At 43.1% G+C, this 16,680-nt stretch overlaps 1 protein-coding gene across 1 annotated transcript; it reads right to left on the bottom strand.

Annotated features, from left to right (window-relative positions):
- Positions 1-125: 125 nt before the first annotated feature.
- On the bottom strand, positions 126-14,088 carry LOC140363519 (solute carrier family 2, facilitated glucose transporter member 5-like). Its single transcript, XM_072450125.1, has 11 exons — positions 13,995-14,088; positions 13,766-13,926; positions 13,560-13,684; positions 13,326-13,478; positions 12,259-12,384; positions 7,724-7,911; positions 7,050-7,160; positions 6,883-6,984; positions 2,645-2,720; positions 2,341-2,468; positions 126-499 (listed from the first exon to the last, which is right to left on the bottom strand). The coding sequence occupies exons 2-11, from the start codon at positions 13,921-13,923 to the stop codon at positions 266-268; spliced, it is 1,401 nt and encodes a 466-aa protein (XP_072306226.1). The 5' UTR covers positions 13,924-13,926; positions 13,995-14,088; the 3' UTR covers positions 126-265.
- Between the last annotated feature and the right edge of the window lie 2,592 nt (positions 14,089-16,680).

Here is a 16,680-nt window from a genome sequence, read left to right as displayed (position 1 = left end):
AAACCTTCATTGGGGGGGAAAAGCTTCAGTTTAACGGATTTAATGTAATTTAATTAAAAATGTGTAAATCAAATGCCTTTTAACACAACAAAATAAATACATTTGACATTAAAGCATCACAAATCCAAATCATGTAGTGCAAAATAACAATATAATACAGATAGAAGGGACATTTCTGGAGAATAAATTAGAGATAACTGTGAGGGCCTGGAACATTGCCTCAATAACAGTCAGAGCTACGTCGTGTTCCCTGCTCCACTTTCTCTCAAAAAGCTGTGACCTTCTCTTCCTCCTCGCTCCCCGGCCCGTCAGCTTTGTTCTGAGTCAGAGGCTGCTTCCCGTCGCCCAGTTTGATCTCCACTCTGTTCCTCTTGGCAAACATCTGCGAGATCTCCAAAAAGGTCTGGTTTTTGGTCTCAGGAAGCACTATCCAGATGTAGACCAGTGTGAGCAAACAGATGCAGGAGAAGATGATGAAGCTGAAGGAGCCCAGCCCGCTCTGAAGAACCACACAGGAAACATGGAACAATAACTGATCATGCATGGAGCGCGAAGGGAGATACAGAGTTATTAATGGCTGTTTAAAATGGAAATGCTTTTTTGTTTGTGCTTCACAAATATTGACATTCCAATCCCACACAAAAATCAACATTGTCTAAATCAGTGTTTCTCAAGTTTTGTTTCTGGTGGTGGTACACAGACACTGCTTCAGTTCTAGTGTTTACTTCATTTAGAAGACATTTTATTCAACTCTTTCTTGAGTGGTTTCTCCACTGTGGGAATGGTGTATCCCTACTTAAGACCATGGTTTAGCCCCAATTTGGACCCGGAAAGGTCCTGTTTCAGACCCATGGTACTCTGAAAGATTTTTATTCTCTGGTTCTTGTAAATAGTTTGAGAAGCACTGGTCTAAATTGAGCCTAAATAGCATGAATCCTCAGTGAAACCTGGGATGGAATGCTAAATTGAATGGGCAATTGTCAGCAAAAACACAATGATGGGGGAATGGATGACAGGGACAGAGCCAACAGTTAAGCACTAACTGAACCCACTTTTGGACGTCTATAAAATGGAAAGACTAACTTTAGCAATACATTTGAAAATGGACACATTTGCCAGATATTGGGACAAATGGGACAGGTAGAAAAAGGTACATAAGCCAAACTGACAATCTTTGGACTACGGCTTTATTTTTGGCTCGAGCACATCTTTGGCATTTTTGACCCCCTGAACATTGATGAATGTCACACATGGGGTCATAGGTCACATGGGGACATAGTTGCGATCGGCTCGGCCCGAACTCTAATAAAATGGAGGTTGTGAGAACGCCCGTCGCAACAGTGTCGACTAGTTCAAAAAAGAATACACGTGAAACGCTTAATCTTTGGCCTAGGCACATGAGACTTGGGACAGTGATAGAGCTACCTTTGACCTCTGACCTTTGACGAGTAAAACACACCTGGCAGCATTGCTCTATGACAAACAGGAAGTCAGCCATGTCGAATCAAAGTGGCAACGCCACGTTTGACTTTTTTCTTTCATAATCGTACTTGTCCTAGGTTTTTTGTCCGATCGAGCTCAAAACAACACTTTTCTAAAGACATTGAAATTTACTAAATATTAAAAAGAATGTTGATATTCTTTACGGTCTCTGCGTAAAAGGCCCTCAAAAAAGGCTTAATTTTCAGTTTTTTCAAGGACAAGTCACGCCTATTGGAATTGATCTACGGAGCTCATATTTCACTCACTAATGCGTATTTATGGTCTGATTGGAAATAATGAATACCATGTAATAAATTTACTCTATAGCGCCCCCTACCCATTGTGTGAAAAACTCAACATTGAAAACTCAACATTTGATGGAACATTTCCTCTCGTGCTGTGGTCTTAGCATTAGCGGTAGCATCAGCATTAGCGGCGGGTCTCTTTTGCTAGGTGACGGGGGTACAGGGAGGAGGGGGTTTAAAGAATAAAGTCTAAAAAATAAAGTCTAAGAGAATGCAGTATCGGGGCAATTGCGAACAAAAGGCGGTCGTGCGGGAAGGCGGTCGCGCAGGTGGCGAGAGCCATCATTGCCGCTCAGCGGCTTTAATTATTTCTTAGTTTTTGCTTTCTCACTCTCTGTGTACTGTTCTGTTTGTATTTGTTTCGTATTATCTCAAAGCAATAAAAAGAAGGAGCATTTCCCCCTTGATTCTGTTGCCCTGAGATCTTTCCTCAAGTAAAGTTACTGTCCTGAAGTTCAACAAGTCTTGCCTCTGTTGTCTCTATGTTTTTGTTTTCGTGTGTGATGTCCTGCCGTGATGTCCTGCCTTGAGACAACTGTTGTATTATACGGACCTCCAGAAAAGGGAAGACGAGCCCCACAGTGAAGTTGGAGAGCCAGTGCACGGACCCTGCCACCATGAAGGCAGCGGGCCGCGCAGACTGCCTGAACATCTCAGTGGTGACTACATACGGGATGGGACCTGCACACAGAGAAAACCACAAGACCAAAACACTGCAGACGCTCCATCAGTCTTCAGGGCCTAACGGATATTCACGTCTCAAACAGTCAAACATGTATCATTACACGTCTGGCTGAGTCTAAACATCACTTGAGTTAATGGAGAGGTGAGGGTGTGTGTGAATAAGCAGCACTCACTGGGGCCAATGGCGTGGCCGATGACGTAGATGATGACACACGAGATACTGATGTAAGGCATCCAGGTCACTTTGTCCTTTCAACACAAAACTCTAATCAGCACCTGGCCAAAAGATGCTGTGTAATTGGAATCAGAATTACATGTTCATTCTTTCTAATATTCAAAAGTTATAAAATAAAACAGAGAAGTGTGACTGGATTTGCTATCATTCATTTAACATATTGTGCTGTTTTGGAATATTTTGTATTATTATCAGAGTTGATAAAAGAAATCCCAAAGAATGAACCATGTAAAAACACAAATTTGTGTTGATTTTGATGTATCAGAGCCACGATACATGAACCTTCAGATGCACACAGAGACACAGGGGTTAAAACAGAACAATAACAAACACACTCCATTCTCATGATGGGGCACAAGTGTATATTTTGTTCCTGTCCAAATAGTATACTTATATATATAATAGCCTGTGGCTATTTTAAAGGGGACATATTATGTCAACTTTTATTTTTATATTTATTTTGCTGTTTGAACAGTGTTCTCTCACTATACCCTTTGTATTTTCATTGTTTCACGGATGTTTGAGAATTCCCGTATTATCCTGCATTTGAGATTCAGATACTTTAACCGCCATAAAAATCTACACACATTAAATGGCTTTAAACATGTGAGTTTGGTCCCTCTATGACCATTTGTGATGACATGAGTTATTTTGTAGACGCTCAGCATATTTCTAAAATGTGTGTATCCATTGACTTCCCTCTCAAAATCAGAATTGAAACTTTTATTGGTGCATTTGTTTAAGTTTCTGGAGCAAACCAACAAAACCCAACAAATTTGCCATTTTGGCCCCACCCCCATAATATCTATAGTGACTCTATATGCATGGGATTACACCATCTATATGAACAATAACCATCTTCGAACAACTTTTGCAGATAAACCATGAGATCATTATCATTTGTTTTAATTAAAATGATTTACATAGATAATGTGTTGATAGTGAATCCCTCTTCGAGTCTGAGTTGTGAAAAAATATTTTCATGTGTTTCTGTTGGTATTCGAGTCAGAGTCTCAAATGTCAGAAACAGAATCATTTGTTTCATTTTGACGACGTGAGAAGTTGTTTCGGGAATTTGTGTCATTCATTGACTTCCATTATAAACTCATTTTTGGACCTTATTGTTGTGACTCTAGAAAAGCCTCAGCATCTTTGGACAATTTGTGCCTGTAAACCAGCTTACAAATATTAATTTAGAAGCGTTGGTAGCGAGTACCTCTTACAGTTTGGTTGGAGTGACCGTTTTTGTGGGTAAAAAAGGAAATGTTACACAATTGCAAAATAAAATGTAAAATAAAAGGCAGAGGCTTTCTTGGCTTTTAATGAAAGGTGATTATCAAAATAGGCATTTATACTGAAAATCTATGAGCTCAGCACAACAAACTGGCTTCATGTAAAAATAGAAATCTAAGGGGTTTATACATTTTGGTCATTTAAAAAGCCAATATGTCATTTTAAAGAGAACCCCTTCACAATGAAAATAAAATATAAATTAAAGCCGCAAGCGGCAATGATCGGCCCTCGCCACGTCGCCGCCACACCGCCGCCACGCCGCAAGAGGAGGGGGCGCTAACGCGCCCCAATGGTCCTTTTATTACGCCTGCTGCTGTATCTGTGACGCTGTCACATCTTCTCCCCTTTGTTTTACCATCAAAAAGCAATTTTATTTTGAAATCTTGGCAAAATGACCGTGACTTTTTGAATAAAAATGTGGATACCTTTTGATGGTCCACCCCTGAAGATGAGTCTCACCAAATTTCAGGATAATAGGGCTAAAGCCCTGGGAGGAGTTTGTGAAAGTCTAAAGTGTAAACATGTTCTGGCGATTTCCCCATTGGAATAACATGGGAGGTTTGAGTCATCGTTACGGCAAAGCCATAACAATTATGACATGGGTCTCATAGACTTTTTTGATGGGGATGCTAAAATTGAGTTGTGTGTCAAATTTCATATAATTTCACAAAACTAAACATTTAACCTCCATATAAAATCTTTAGGGGGCGCTGTGGCGCCAAATTAATTTATTTCACTTCAAGTAGGTTTAGGGCAAAGAGTTTAACAACTGATTCTAATTTGACGCAATTCGGACAATCGGAAGGCTGTAAAGAGCCAGATTTCTCGGCAGGATTTTGCGCATAACGTTTTCTGATTTTATTAGCCTTTTGGACGTGCATTTTGTTAGATATATGTATTATTATACCAATACAAAAATAAAATAAAAATTTTATAATTTTTTTTTTTTTTTTAACCTCTATATGGGAAATTCATGGGTAAACTCATATTTACACATTTTCACATATATTGTTTTTAGCAGTTATAATTGCTATTAGTGGCCTACAAAACATCAAAATGTATGTTTTATGATCATAGAGGAGCTAAAATTGTAATAAAACAGTTTGGCACAGTTGGCACATATTTGGATCACGTGTTCCGAATATACTTTTTGATACAAAAAGGTCAACAGCACCAAAATGTCTGTTCCTAGAGATCTGAAACTTTACACAGTTGTTGTCAACAAGATAAACATCATGTACAGTGAACAGCATATGCACACAATGAAGTATGTCATGCTCAGAACCATTATAAATTGACAATATTCAGGACTAAAAAAGGATGTTTTGTTTATGTTTGGGCCTCTGTAGTGTAAGTTCTGAAGCCCTGACAGTGTTCATGCACATCTACAGAAACTAGAAGGCCTAAGCTTTCTAATGATGCATCACACTTGCATGTGGAACATAAGATCCTCTTTTAATAAGCAATGCCATTTGGGTATGTCCAACCATTGTGCACAGGGCGATAATAGGTGGATGGTAACAGGTTTTTAACAACTGATTCTAATTTGACGCAATTCGGACTTTATCTGCGCAAACGGCTTGGGAGATTTCTGAAATTCTAGCTAGAGTTTGCGGCTTCGCCGCACAGAGAGCGTGACAGGTATCAATGTAATTTGAATCACTTTTGATGTCCCACTCCTCAGTACCATTTTCACCAAATTTCAGCTTTTTAGGGCCAACGGCCTGGGAGGAGTTCATGCTTAGCCATTTTTGAAGCAATATGGCCGACATGTGGTTGGGCGGACGGCGTTGCCGTAATAATATTTTTTACTTCTCTTGTCACCATCTACCTCTGCGCCAAATTTCATGATTCTACGATCAGATTTTTTTTGGGTCATTTCCTATCTCTCAATGCATTTTTGGTACATTTGGGGGCGCTGACGCGCCAATCTTTTTTTATTTTAGAAAAGGGAAATAGCCAGAATGTAAGAGAGGCACGATTTTTAGAGGTGTGCAAATTTTTGTGACTTTTCGTCAATGTTCACTGGGTGAAAAATAGGGGGGTTGGTCCAGAGAAGAAAGAAAGAAGAAAGAAAGAAAGAATAATATTCCGATGCGAAAACAATGTTTCCCATTTTTCAAATATCATAAACTATACATTTTCGGAAAGCGCTCGCGCTTTCCTACCTCATGGTGTGGGTCCCTGGTCACTGACGGGTACTTTCGTTAATTTTGAGTGGGCTCCGCCCACTTTGTGTTTTTGGCCCTCTATACAGTAATAATGTAAAATTTTTGCATTACATGCTTATTATGCACGGAACAACAACCCAATGTAAAGTGCTCGTTTAGTGCGCACTTTTGCAGAGGTGAGCGTGTGGTCAGTGGTTCTCATGTCTCAGCACTGGTTCACTCTTAAACGTCTCCATGATCTCAGAAAACAGACATCCAGTCATCAGGGGCCCGTCTGCAACACTGGAGCGAGTAATATGGCCCCATCACTTCAACAATTTGATGCAGTAAAAAAATATTATCATCGGCAATAAAATCAATAATGCAATAATAAAAATTAAATAATAAATAGTGTTTGTCAATGGGAATGGATTGCGTTGTAGAAATATAAAGTGGATATGATGGTACACATAGGTATTTCACTGGCAGTTATCTCCAATAATTTAATTCATTAATAAATTCAAACAAGTAACGTCTAATAGGAGTTATATTGCTGCAAATAGATATAACTTGGTGTAAATGTAAAAATGTTAGTAACTGCGGCATCAAGGTAGAGAAACACATTCTTGTTACCTCTGAGGACCTGTTCATCTAAGAATGAAACACCCTGTGCTGCACTAGTACTGCTTTGTGCCGCTAGAGGGCAGCAGAGTAACATGAGTTTGTGCGGTACCTGGAAGTTGAGCGCCACAGTCAGTAACGCACTGGCAGCACAGCAGATCCCAAATCCACTGAGCAGCAGGAGACGGCGCCCACTGGCCTCTACGATGAAGACCTACACAAAATAGCACCATTAGCTTCCATTTGAACTGATACACTTTACAATCTGTGTCTACTCACTGCAGCTATGGTCATGAAGACATTGACTGCACCAGTTCCCACAGTCACATATTGAATGTCATTGGCTTTGACTCCAGCCGTGGCATAAATACTGTCTGCGTAGTAATAAATCTGTGGAGGAATAAAAGAGTGAACTGCAAACTGTCAAATTACTGCAAAACCTTGTGTGAAATGTAATGCCTTTTCTAATTAAATCATGTTAATTGGAGGTATTAATTTTAAGTAAAGGGAGTGTCTACAGAGCTGCAGAGAAACTGCTGCGCTATTTGACTGCACCGTTTTAGACCGCGCCGGGTTAAGGTTAGGGTTAAGGTTAGGGTTAGGGTTAGGGTTAGGGTTAAGTTTAGGGTTAGGGTTAGCCATGAGGCTATATGGCAGTGCCGCGGTTCCTGAAACTGCTGGGCCATTTGACCGCGCCGCGGCTCTGCAGCCACGGCCTTAAGTAAATTTGATTTGCTTTGTTTAGACATAGCCCTAAATGATAAGAACACTGATTTATAGTCAACATTACATGGTTTAGTGTCGAAAGTAACAGTAGGCCTACTTTTTAGTTTTGATTTCCACATTGGTTGTGTCATACCTTATGCTTTAATTATTATTTGAACAAAGAATATATATAATACTATGTAACAAAACAAGGACGACAAGGACGGGCACAAAGACGGTTGTTTTACCGCGTTGACCCCGGACAGCTGCTGGCCCATGTTAAGGACAGTCACGGAAATGAGCTGCCAGCGGAGAGAGCGTTTGGACAGCAGCGCGAGCACGGACAGACGACCCTCCGCGCGCTCCGACTGGTCCTCCAGATGCATCTCTGACAGCTCTTCATCCACGTCCTGCCAGCCCCTCAGACGCTGCAGTCCTGCTCACACGGGGTGCAAGAGAAAGCACTGATGAGCCTTTGTACAAGACTTTCTCTGATTGATAAAGAAGGCCTGTCACGATAATTACCATATCGACTTATTGTTCAATAATTTTGGGGGCCTCTCCTTGAACCGACACCTTAACGTGGTGGAGGGGTTTGAGCGCCCGATTGATCCCAGGAGCTATGTTGTCGGGGGCTTCAAGCCCCTGGTAGGGTCTCCCAAGGCAAACAGGTCCTAGGTGACGAGTCAAACAAAGATCGGTTCAGAAGCCCTCTATGATGACAACACAAACAAGACCGTTTACGTCGCCCGGATCGGCGTCACCGGGGCCCCATCCTGGAGCCAGGCCTGGGATGGGTGCTCGATGGCGAGCGCCTGGTGCCCGGGTCTTTCTCTACAGGGCCCGGCCGGGCACTGCCCGAAAGAGCGACGTGGGACGTGGGGCCGCCCTCCCGTGGGCCCATCAACCGCAGGAGGATCCATAAGGGGCTTGTGCAAAGAGATCTGGGCGGCAGTCGACCAGATCTCCAGACACAGAGACTAACTCTGGGGACATGGAATGTCACCTGACTGAGGAGGAAGAGCTTGAGCTTGTGCGGGAGGTTGAGTAATATCGACTAGATATAGTCGGCCTCACCTCCACGCACAGTTTGGGCTCTGGAACCCATCTCCTCGAGAGTGGCTGGACGGTCCACTTCTCTGGTGTTGCCCGCGGGGAGAGGCGGGGCTGGTGTGGGCTTGCTTATAGCCCCTCAGCTCAGCCGCCACGTGTTGGAGTTTTGTGGACGAGAGGGTCGCGTCCCTTCGCCTTCGGATGGGGGACAGGTCTCTCACTGTTGTGGCGGCCGAACAGCAGTGCAGAGTACCCAGCCTTTTTGGAGTCCTTGGGAGGGGTACTGGACAGTGCACCGACCGGGGACTCCATTGTTCTACTGGGGGACTTCAACGTCCAGGTGGTCAATGACAGTGACACCTGGAGAGGGGTGATCGGGAAGAACGGCTTCCCCGATCTGTACCCGAGCGGTGTTCAGTTATTGGACTTCTGTGCTAGCCACGAATTGTCCATAACGAACACCATGTTCAAGCACAAGGGTGTCCATCAGTGCACATGGCACCAGGACACCCTAGGCCGGAGGTCAATGATCGACTTTGTTGTCGTGTCATCTGACCTCCGGCCGCGTGTCTTGGACACTCGGGTGAAGAGAGGGGCAGAGTTGTCAACCGATCACCACCTGGTGGTGAGTTGGATCCGCTGGCGGAGGAGGAAGGTGGACAGACTTGGCAGACCCAAACGCATTGTGAGGGTCTGTTGGGAACGTCTAGTGGAGCCCTCTGTCAGTAGGGTATTCAACTCGCACCTCCGGGAGAGCTTCTCCCATGTCCCGGGGGAGGCTGGGGACATTGAGTCCGAGTGGACCATGTTCTCCGCCTCCATTGTTGATGCGGCTGCTCGGAGCTGTGGTCACAAGGTCTCCGGTGCCTGTCGTGGCGGCAACCCCCGAACCCGGTGGTGGACACCGGAAGTAAGGGATGCCGTCAGACTGAAGAAGGAGGCCTATCAGGCCACTTTAGCTTGTAGGTCTCCTGAGGTCATCGACAGGTATCGGCAGGCCAGACGAGCCGCAGCTCGTGCTGTCGCAGAGGCAAAAACCCGGGCCTGGGAGGAGTTCGGGGAGGCCATGGAGGAGGACTATCGGTTGGCCCCAAAGAAATTCTGGCAAACCGTCCGGCGCCTCAGGAAGGGGAAGCAGTGCCTCACCAACACCGTCTATGGTGCGGGTGGAGACCTGCTGACCTCGACTGGGGATGTCGTCGGATGGTGGAAGGAATACTTTGAGGACCTCCTTAATCCCTCAGTCACGTCTTCCGAAGAGGAAGCAGAGACCGGGGACTCAGGGACTGGCTCGCCCATCACCCAAGCTGAAGTCACTGACGTTGTTCGCAAACTCTTCGGTGGCAGGGCTCCGGGAGTGGATGAGATCCGCCCTGAGTATCTAAAGTCTCTGGATCTTGTAGGACTGTCTTGGCTGACTCTGTCTTTGCAACATCGCGTGGCGGTCGAAGACCGTGCCTCTGAACTGGCAGACCGGGGTGGTGGTCCCTCTGTTCAAGAAGGGGGACCGGAAGGTGTGTTCCAACTACAGAGGGATGACACTCCTCAGCCTCCCCGGTAATGTCTATTCCAAGGTACTGGAGAGGAGAATCCGACCGATAGTCGAACCTCAGATTCAGGAGGAGCAAAGTGGTTTTCGTCCCGGTCGTGGAACACTGGACCAGCTCTATACCCTCCATCGGGTGCTCGAGGGTTCATGGGAGTTTGCCCAACCAGTCCACATGTGCTTTGTGGATCTTGGATCTGGAGAAGGCTTTCGACCGTGTCCCTCGGGGTGTCCTTTGGGGGGTGCTCCGGGAGTACGGGGTCCGGGGCCCTTTGCTCAGGGCTGTCCGGTCCCTGTATGACCGGAGCAGGAGCTGTGTTCGCATTGCCGGCAGTAAGTCAGACCTGTTCCCAGTTTATGTTGGACGCCGCCAGGGCTGCCCTTTGTCACCGGTTCTGTTCATAGTTTTTATGGACAGAATTTCTAAGCGCAGTCAGGGGTCGGAGGGTGTCCGGGTTTGGGGACCACAGGATCTCATCTCTGCTGTTTGCAGACGATGTTGTCCTAATGGCGCCATCAAACCCGGACCTGCAACATGCACTGGGACGGTTTGCAACCGAGTGTGAAGCAGCTGGGATGAAAATCAGCACCTCCAAATCCGAGGCCATGGTTCTCGACCGGAAAAAGGTGGCTTGCTGTCTCCAGGTGGGTGGGGTGTCCTTGCACCAAGTGGAGGAGTTCAAGTATCTCGGGGTCTTGTTCACGAGTGAGGGAAGGATGGAGCGTGAGATTGACAGGCGGATCGGTGCAGCGGCTGCAGTGATGCAGTCGCTGCATCGGACCGTTGTGGTAAAGAGGGAGCTGAGCCGAAAGGCAAAGCTCTCTATTTACCGGTCGGTCTAAGTTCTGACCTCACCTATGGTCATGAGCTTTGGGTAATGACCGAGAGGACAAGATCGCGGATACAAGCGGTCGAAATGAGTTTCCTCCGCTGGGTGGCTGGCAACCCCTTAGAGATAAGGTGACTTAGACTGGGGGAGCTCGCAGTAGAGCTGCTGCTCCTCCACGTCGAGAGGAGCCAGCTGAGGTGGCTCGGGCATCTGTTCCGGATGCCTCCTGGGCGCCTGCCTGGGGAGGTGTTCCGGGCATGTCCCATCGGGAAGAGGCCCCGGGGAAGACCCAGGACACGCTGGAGAGACTATGTCTCTCGGCTGGACTGGGAACGCCTCGGGATCCCCCCGGAGGAGTTGGAGGAAGTGTCTGGGGAGGAGGAAGTCTGGGAGTCCCTGGTTAGACTGCTGCCCCCGCGACCCGGCCCCGGAAAAAGCGGTAGAAAATGGATGGATGGATGGAAATTTTGGGGGTCAATATTTATCGGGGGTACTTTTTGTTTGCACTAATGGGGGACAGTTAATATTTTTCTGTGCTAAAAATAAGATGCTGTTAACTCAATAACTTATAACTCATGAAACTGCGGAGAACTGTCGTCTTACCCGGAGATCGTCACGTTATCCCGTCGCAATACTGACCTAACCTAATACTGATGTGCAATTCTGTCATATGTGCAATTGCTGTTGGAATTCATGTGCAATTACTGTGAAATTCATGTGCAATCTATGTGCTGTCGTGACACATATTCATGTGCAATTACTGTCGGGATCACATGCAATGGTATTTATTTATTTGTCTATGGGAGTTTTTATTTATTTATAGGAGATCTTCTACTGAAAGTGTTTTTCAGACTTCCTATAAGTGATCTGTTCTTCTGTATCTACCTCTGTATCTACCTGCGTTGCACCAATGAAATTTCCCCATGTGGGACAATAAAGGAATATCTTATCTTATCTTATAACAACTAACTTATCAAGTGTTTCATTTCAAATCATGTTTTTAACAATATTTTACATTTAAAATTGTTTTTTTGAGGGCGCATAATCCGACTTAAAATTTATTGTGTCAGTGACAATCAATATTTTCTTTAGCATTATATTACACTTAAAATGTTATTATAGTGACAATTATGGACACTTACATTTGGTATTCTAAAGGAACAATTCGCTCACATTCACTACTCACTTCAATAAATGTTGCCATAATGGAGGCACAATGATAAGTGCCTTGCTCAAGCACAGAGTGGCAGCATGTATTGTCAGTAACATGAATAGAACCCAAACTCCTTTTGGGGGAAAAGATCTTCAACTGCAGCATCAATCATCTTGTACTGTCTGACCTTTTCTGAGTTACCTTTTCTGGCGTTCTTCTCGTCGCCTCTCTGAATGAGCAAGTACCTGGGGCTCTCAGGGAAAAACGGCAGCAGCAGGAGCTCGATGGCAGCGGGGATGCCAGTGAGGCCCAGCATCAGAGTCCAGCCTGCACAAACAGCACAGTCCAAAACATGTTCAGGGACAATATCATATGCAAACCAATGTCCCATCTGCAAGTCAGTGTTATAATGATTATTCAAGACTGCATTTGTTTGTATTGTGATTTTTATGCATCTTTTATTTGCTTATAAATCAAATAAATCAATCTTTCTGTAAATAATAGTACAGATGAAAAAAAGAATAGCTGATTTACCTTTCTCAACAGTAAATGAGTAATAATATAAAACATACTGAAGATTTTCAATATTTCATTAATAATAACAACATTTACAATTAGAATAATCATGATCATAATAAGTTACACCATTTTACTTTACAAGGACATGCATGATTCAAGAAAGGTGTCTTGCCCAAAGACACAAAAATGACAATACTAAGGAACAACAGCTATTTAGTTAAAGCTCAAAGCCCAAATCTGAGTCTTATTTCCTTGTGGCGTGGACTGCCGATTAGTCCTGCCACGTATCACTCATAAAACGCACCTATCGCTCACCTGCAGCCGCGTGCGGCTCGTCCCCACGTTTCCGCGTGTCTAAGCGCATTGATCTATCATAATATAGTTCCCTCAGTGTACAGGACAAAATGAAGACGGAGAAAGACTGTTCGAGCTGACGCAGAATAAGACGGAAATCTACGGGAGACAAGAGATGCGATGTGATCCGTTGAGCTAATAAACAAACGCACGTGTGTGTTGTATCAGTCCGCACGGGGGAGTGACATGCGCACTTCCGCCTGAGTTCTCAAATTGCCAAAAAATCGTCCAGTACGCCTTTAAATTAAGTTAAATTCATGCATAACTCAAGTAGAAGCTCAAGAGCATTCTTCCCATACATTACATTTACAACAAACATAAAGATTTTTAAAAATGCTGAGGTCTGGTATTAAGGGCGTGAACAACATATTTTTGTGTGCAGGTCGTTTTCATACCCGTGTTGTTTCCCAGTATGCTTCTTATCCCCAGAACCTGCGCGCTGAGGATGCCGAGGGTGATGAAGAGTTCGGGAACGATACAGATGGCTCCTCTCAGGTTCTTTGGAGAGAGTTCACCCAGATACATCGGCACCACAGTGGACGACAGCCCTGTTGAATATACATAAATACTTTTAAACACCCACATTACTCGCCGTTCTATCATAATGACGTATGTAAATGAATCACAACCTGCGCAGATGCCCACTATAAATCTGGCCAAAATTATGATCTCGTAGGACTTTGAGATCTCGCTGACTCCCATCATCACCGCGGGCACGATGGAGAAGATATTGTTGAAGAGGAGAGTGCCCTTCCTGTCAATTAAACACACAAATATGGAAATTGTCTTTGTATTTGCCTTGCATTTTAATCATTCGTTTGCATTTTCTTTTTACCTCCCTAGTTTGTTGACAAGCGGAGCGACCATCAGGGACCCAAAAAACCCCCCCAGAGGATACATGGACACGGACAGGGACCACAGCACAGTGAGGAAGCTCTCCTCCATGGGCTCGTTGTAGCGCTCCAGGTACGTGGCATTGTAAAAGGCTTTCATAAACTGCAAAAGGTGAAGATGATAATAGTGAGGACAATATACTTTTATGGGACTGGGTGATGGGTCGTTACCAGAGCAGGAGAGTTGACCACGGCCACGTTGTAACCGTACTGGAAGGATGAGCCGAATGCGGATATGAGAGTAGCCAGGGCGAGGACCAGGGTTAATCTCTGTCAAAGAAAGATCAGCGATATTAACAATGTGTGCAAGCATAAGATATGACTGAAGATGTTTGTCTTGTAGCGGTTGGATACGTTCATATGATAAGAAAAAGCAGCAAGAATTGGTGTATTTCTGTTAAAAAGTGTTTATTTGAATGGATCGTAAGTTATATATATTTGCTATATATATATATATATATATATATATATATATATTTATTTTTTTTATTTTTTTTAAATATATTTATATATATATATATATTTTTTTTTTAATATATATATATTTTTAAATATAAATATATTTTCTATATATATGAATGTATATATATATATATATATATATATATTTATATATATATATATATTTTAATATATATATATTAATATATTTATATATTATGGTGGATTTTTTACTAGACCTCTGTGTTTGTAGGTCAGTTTCCCCCCCCCTGACACCCCCTGATTTTTTCCTCTGCAAGAGGTGGCGAGCGACCCAATCAAGCACTGCGAATCTGGTAGGATCATTTTTTGTTTTTTCCCCAGATACGGACACCCTAAATTGTATTATTTTTTCCCTTCCCCTCAACTTTTTGAAATCCTACAAACTGCATCCTACAGACTTTAACACAAAGGAACTGAACTTTTGCTGGAAAAACCTTTTTGTTGTTTTGAATATTTATTTATATTGTCATTTATTTATATGAATACAATTTATAATTTAACGTCCTTCGGTGTTATTACTTTTTCATTCCCCACAAGCTCCTGTGGGCGATCTTAGTTCTTCTGACATTCACATGCGTTTCATACTCCTTGCTCATACTCAGCCTTATAAATAAGCTCCTAAATTAGTGTTATAACTAGACTAAACCAAATAAATACATAAATAAATAGCATCTGTAAACTCTAACACAGCTGGAGTTGCATGCATTTACCCTGGTTAAGTTAAGATTTGGCAGAACTTTATTAGTGCAGCAAAATGACAGAGAATAATTTGTGCAGTGCCTCCCCATGTCATGAAATATTCCTTACAGTTTCTGCATATCACTCACCCCTCTCCTCTCGGGTGTTGCTCCAGCCTGTTTCTCCTTCATGACTGTTTGTTTGGACTCTTTTCAGCAGTTACCACAGGACATTGTCTGGACGGCGCTGGACCTGTTCTGCCCTTTGAACCTGGAACCACAGGCCCTGCTTTATGGCCACGGCTGCTGTAATTATGATCATGATATTAGTACGAGAGTTGGCTTGCTTATCCACCTGCAGAGAAAGCATTTAATTACAAGACATAAAACTCAATTAATGGTTTCAGTGGAAAATCATTACAAAATCTGTTATAATTATACACAAACAAACCACTTTATGTTTCGTTCTATCGAGGCACTAACATGAGTTTCACAGATGCAAAGCAAAATCTCACAATTGTTTTCTAACATAAAAATAAATTGGGCAGTTTTGGATTTATCAACCCTAACCCTCAAATGTACATTTACCATTTCTTAGTGCAAACATTGAACAATGTATATGTAAAATGATATATTTTGTTACATACTTTTGCACTAAATCTTAACAAAAAATATAGGATTGTAGATAAGATAAGATAATCCTTTAATATCCACACAAGGGGAAATTTCGTTGTTACAACGCAGTAGAAACAGGAGGAAAGGACAGATTATAGGAAGTTTCAAAAGTATAAGATCGTATAGTATAATATCGTATCATATTGTGATAGTATAAGATCTTTAAAGAGCCATTTAATGAAAACCCCCAAAAATATGTACTTACAATCCCACCAAGAAGATGACAACTGTTCTTTAGGAGCGGTTTAAACGGGAAAAACTAGGCAGTGTCACTTTAGGCAAATATTACTAATGCAAACAAAGTATTTGACACAGCAGCCTCTTCTGAAACAGTTAGGCAAAGGTTTATTATCCAAATTTAAAAAAAATGATTCACATTGAAGTGACAGTGAGTGGTATTTACTGCAGTGTAATTACCCAGAATGCCTGGACTAATGAATGAAGTGGGCGCTGAGCCTGCAGAGTCCAACCCAATGGTGCAATGTCACAGGATGAGTCTGTGGAGGGAATTGTCAGGATGCTGTTGTTTTATGTTAAGCCCAAAATGTCTCCACTTTCCCACACTATCTCGGCACCGTCACTTTAAATATATGACTGTCTAGTAATAACCTTGACTCCGGGGCCCATTACTTTGTCGGAGCTAAAAATATTGCAGTTGTTTATGTTTTCAGAATAAACATGAAGAAAAGCCTGGGAAGGTACAACTTCTATTTAACCAGGTAATAACCCATATAAACTTTGTGATACTTTATCAGAGACGTGTACACTTAGAAACACATGATCAAAAGTAAAATAACTCTTGAACATTTCTATTACCGGTTCTGTAAATGTACAAATTCTGCAAAGTTGTTGCCGTGGCAGTGAGTTGTCACGAGATGGACAATATAACAACAGTATGTGTTTTTGCTTTGAACTTTTTTGCAATTGTGAAAATACTTGCCAAAGCAGTCGATTAATACATTCTCTGCTGAAAATCCGGTACGGCAGAGGTTTGTTTTCACTGTAGTTTCTTCACTTGACGA

Source organism: Eucyclogobius newberryi, unplaced genomic scaffold, assembly GCF_026437365.1.
Source record: "Eucyclogobius newberryi isolate DKJ021-1_F unplaced genomic scaffold, fEucNew1.0.hap1 SCAF_17, whole genome shotgun sequence".
NCBI lineage: Eukaryota > Metazoa > Chordata > Actinopteri > Gobiiformes > Gobiidae > Eucyclogobius > Eucyclogobius newberryi.
The sequence above is the reverse complement of the archived record's forward strand: the minus strand, read 5'-3'. Positions and strand labels throughout refer to the sequence as shown.

Coding starts and splice junctions, on each gene's coding strand:
- LOC140363519 (XM_072450125.1), bottom strand. CDS start 13,923: ATGAAAGCCTTTTACAATGCCACGTACCTGGAGCGCTACAACGAGCCC. Junction 13,685..13,765: donor CTTGTCAACAAACTAGGGAG/GTAAAAAGAAAA, acceptor TTTAATTGACAG/GAAGGGCACTCTCCTCTTCA. Junction 6,985..7,049: donor TCTTCATGACCATAGCTGCA/GTGAGTAGACAC, acceptor TATTTTGTGTAG/GTCTTCATCGTAGAGGCCAG.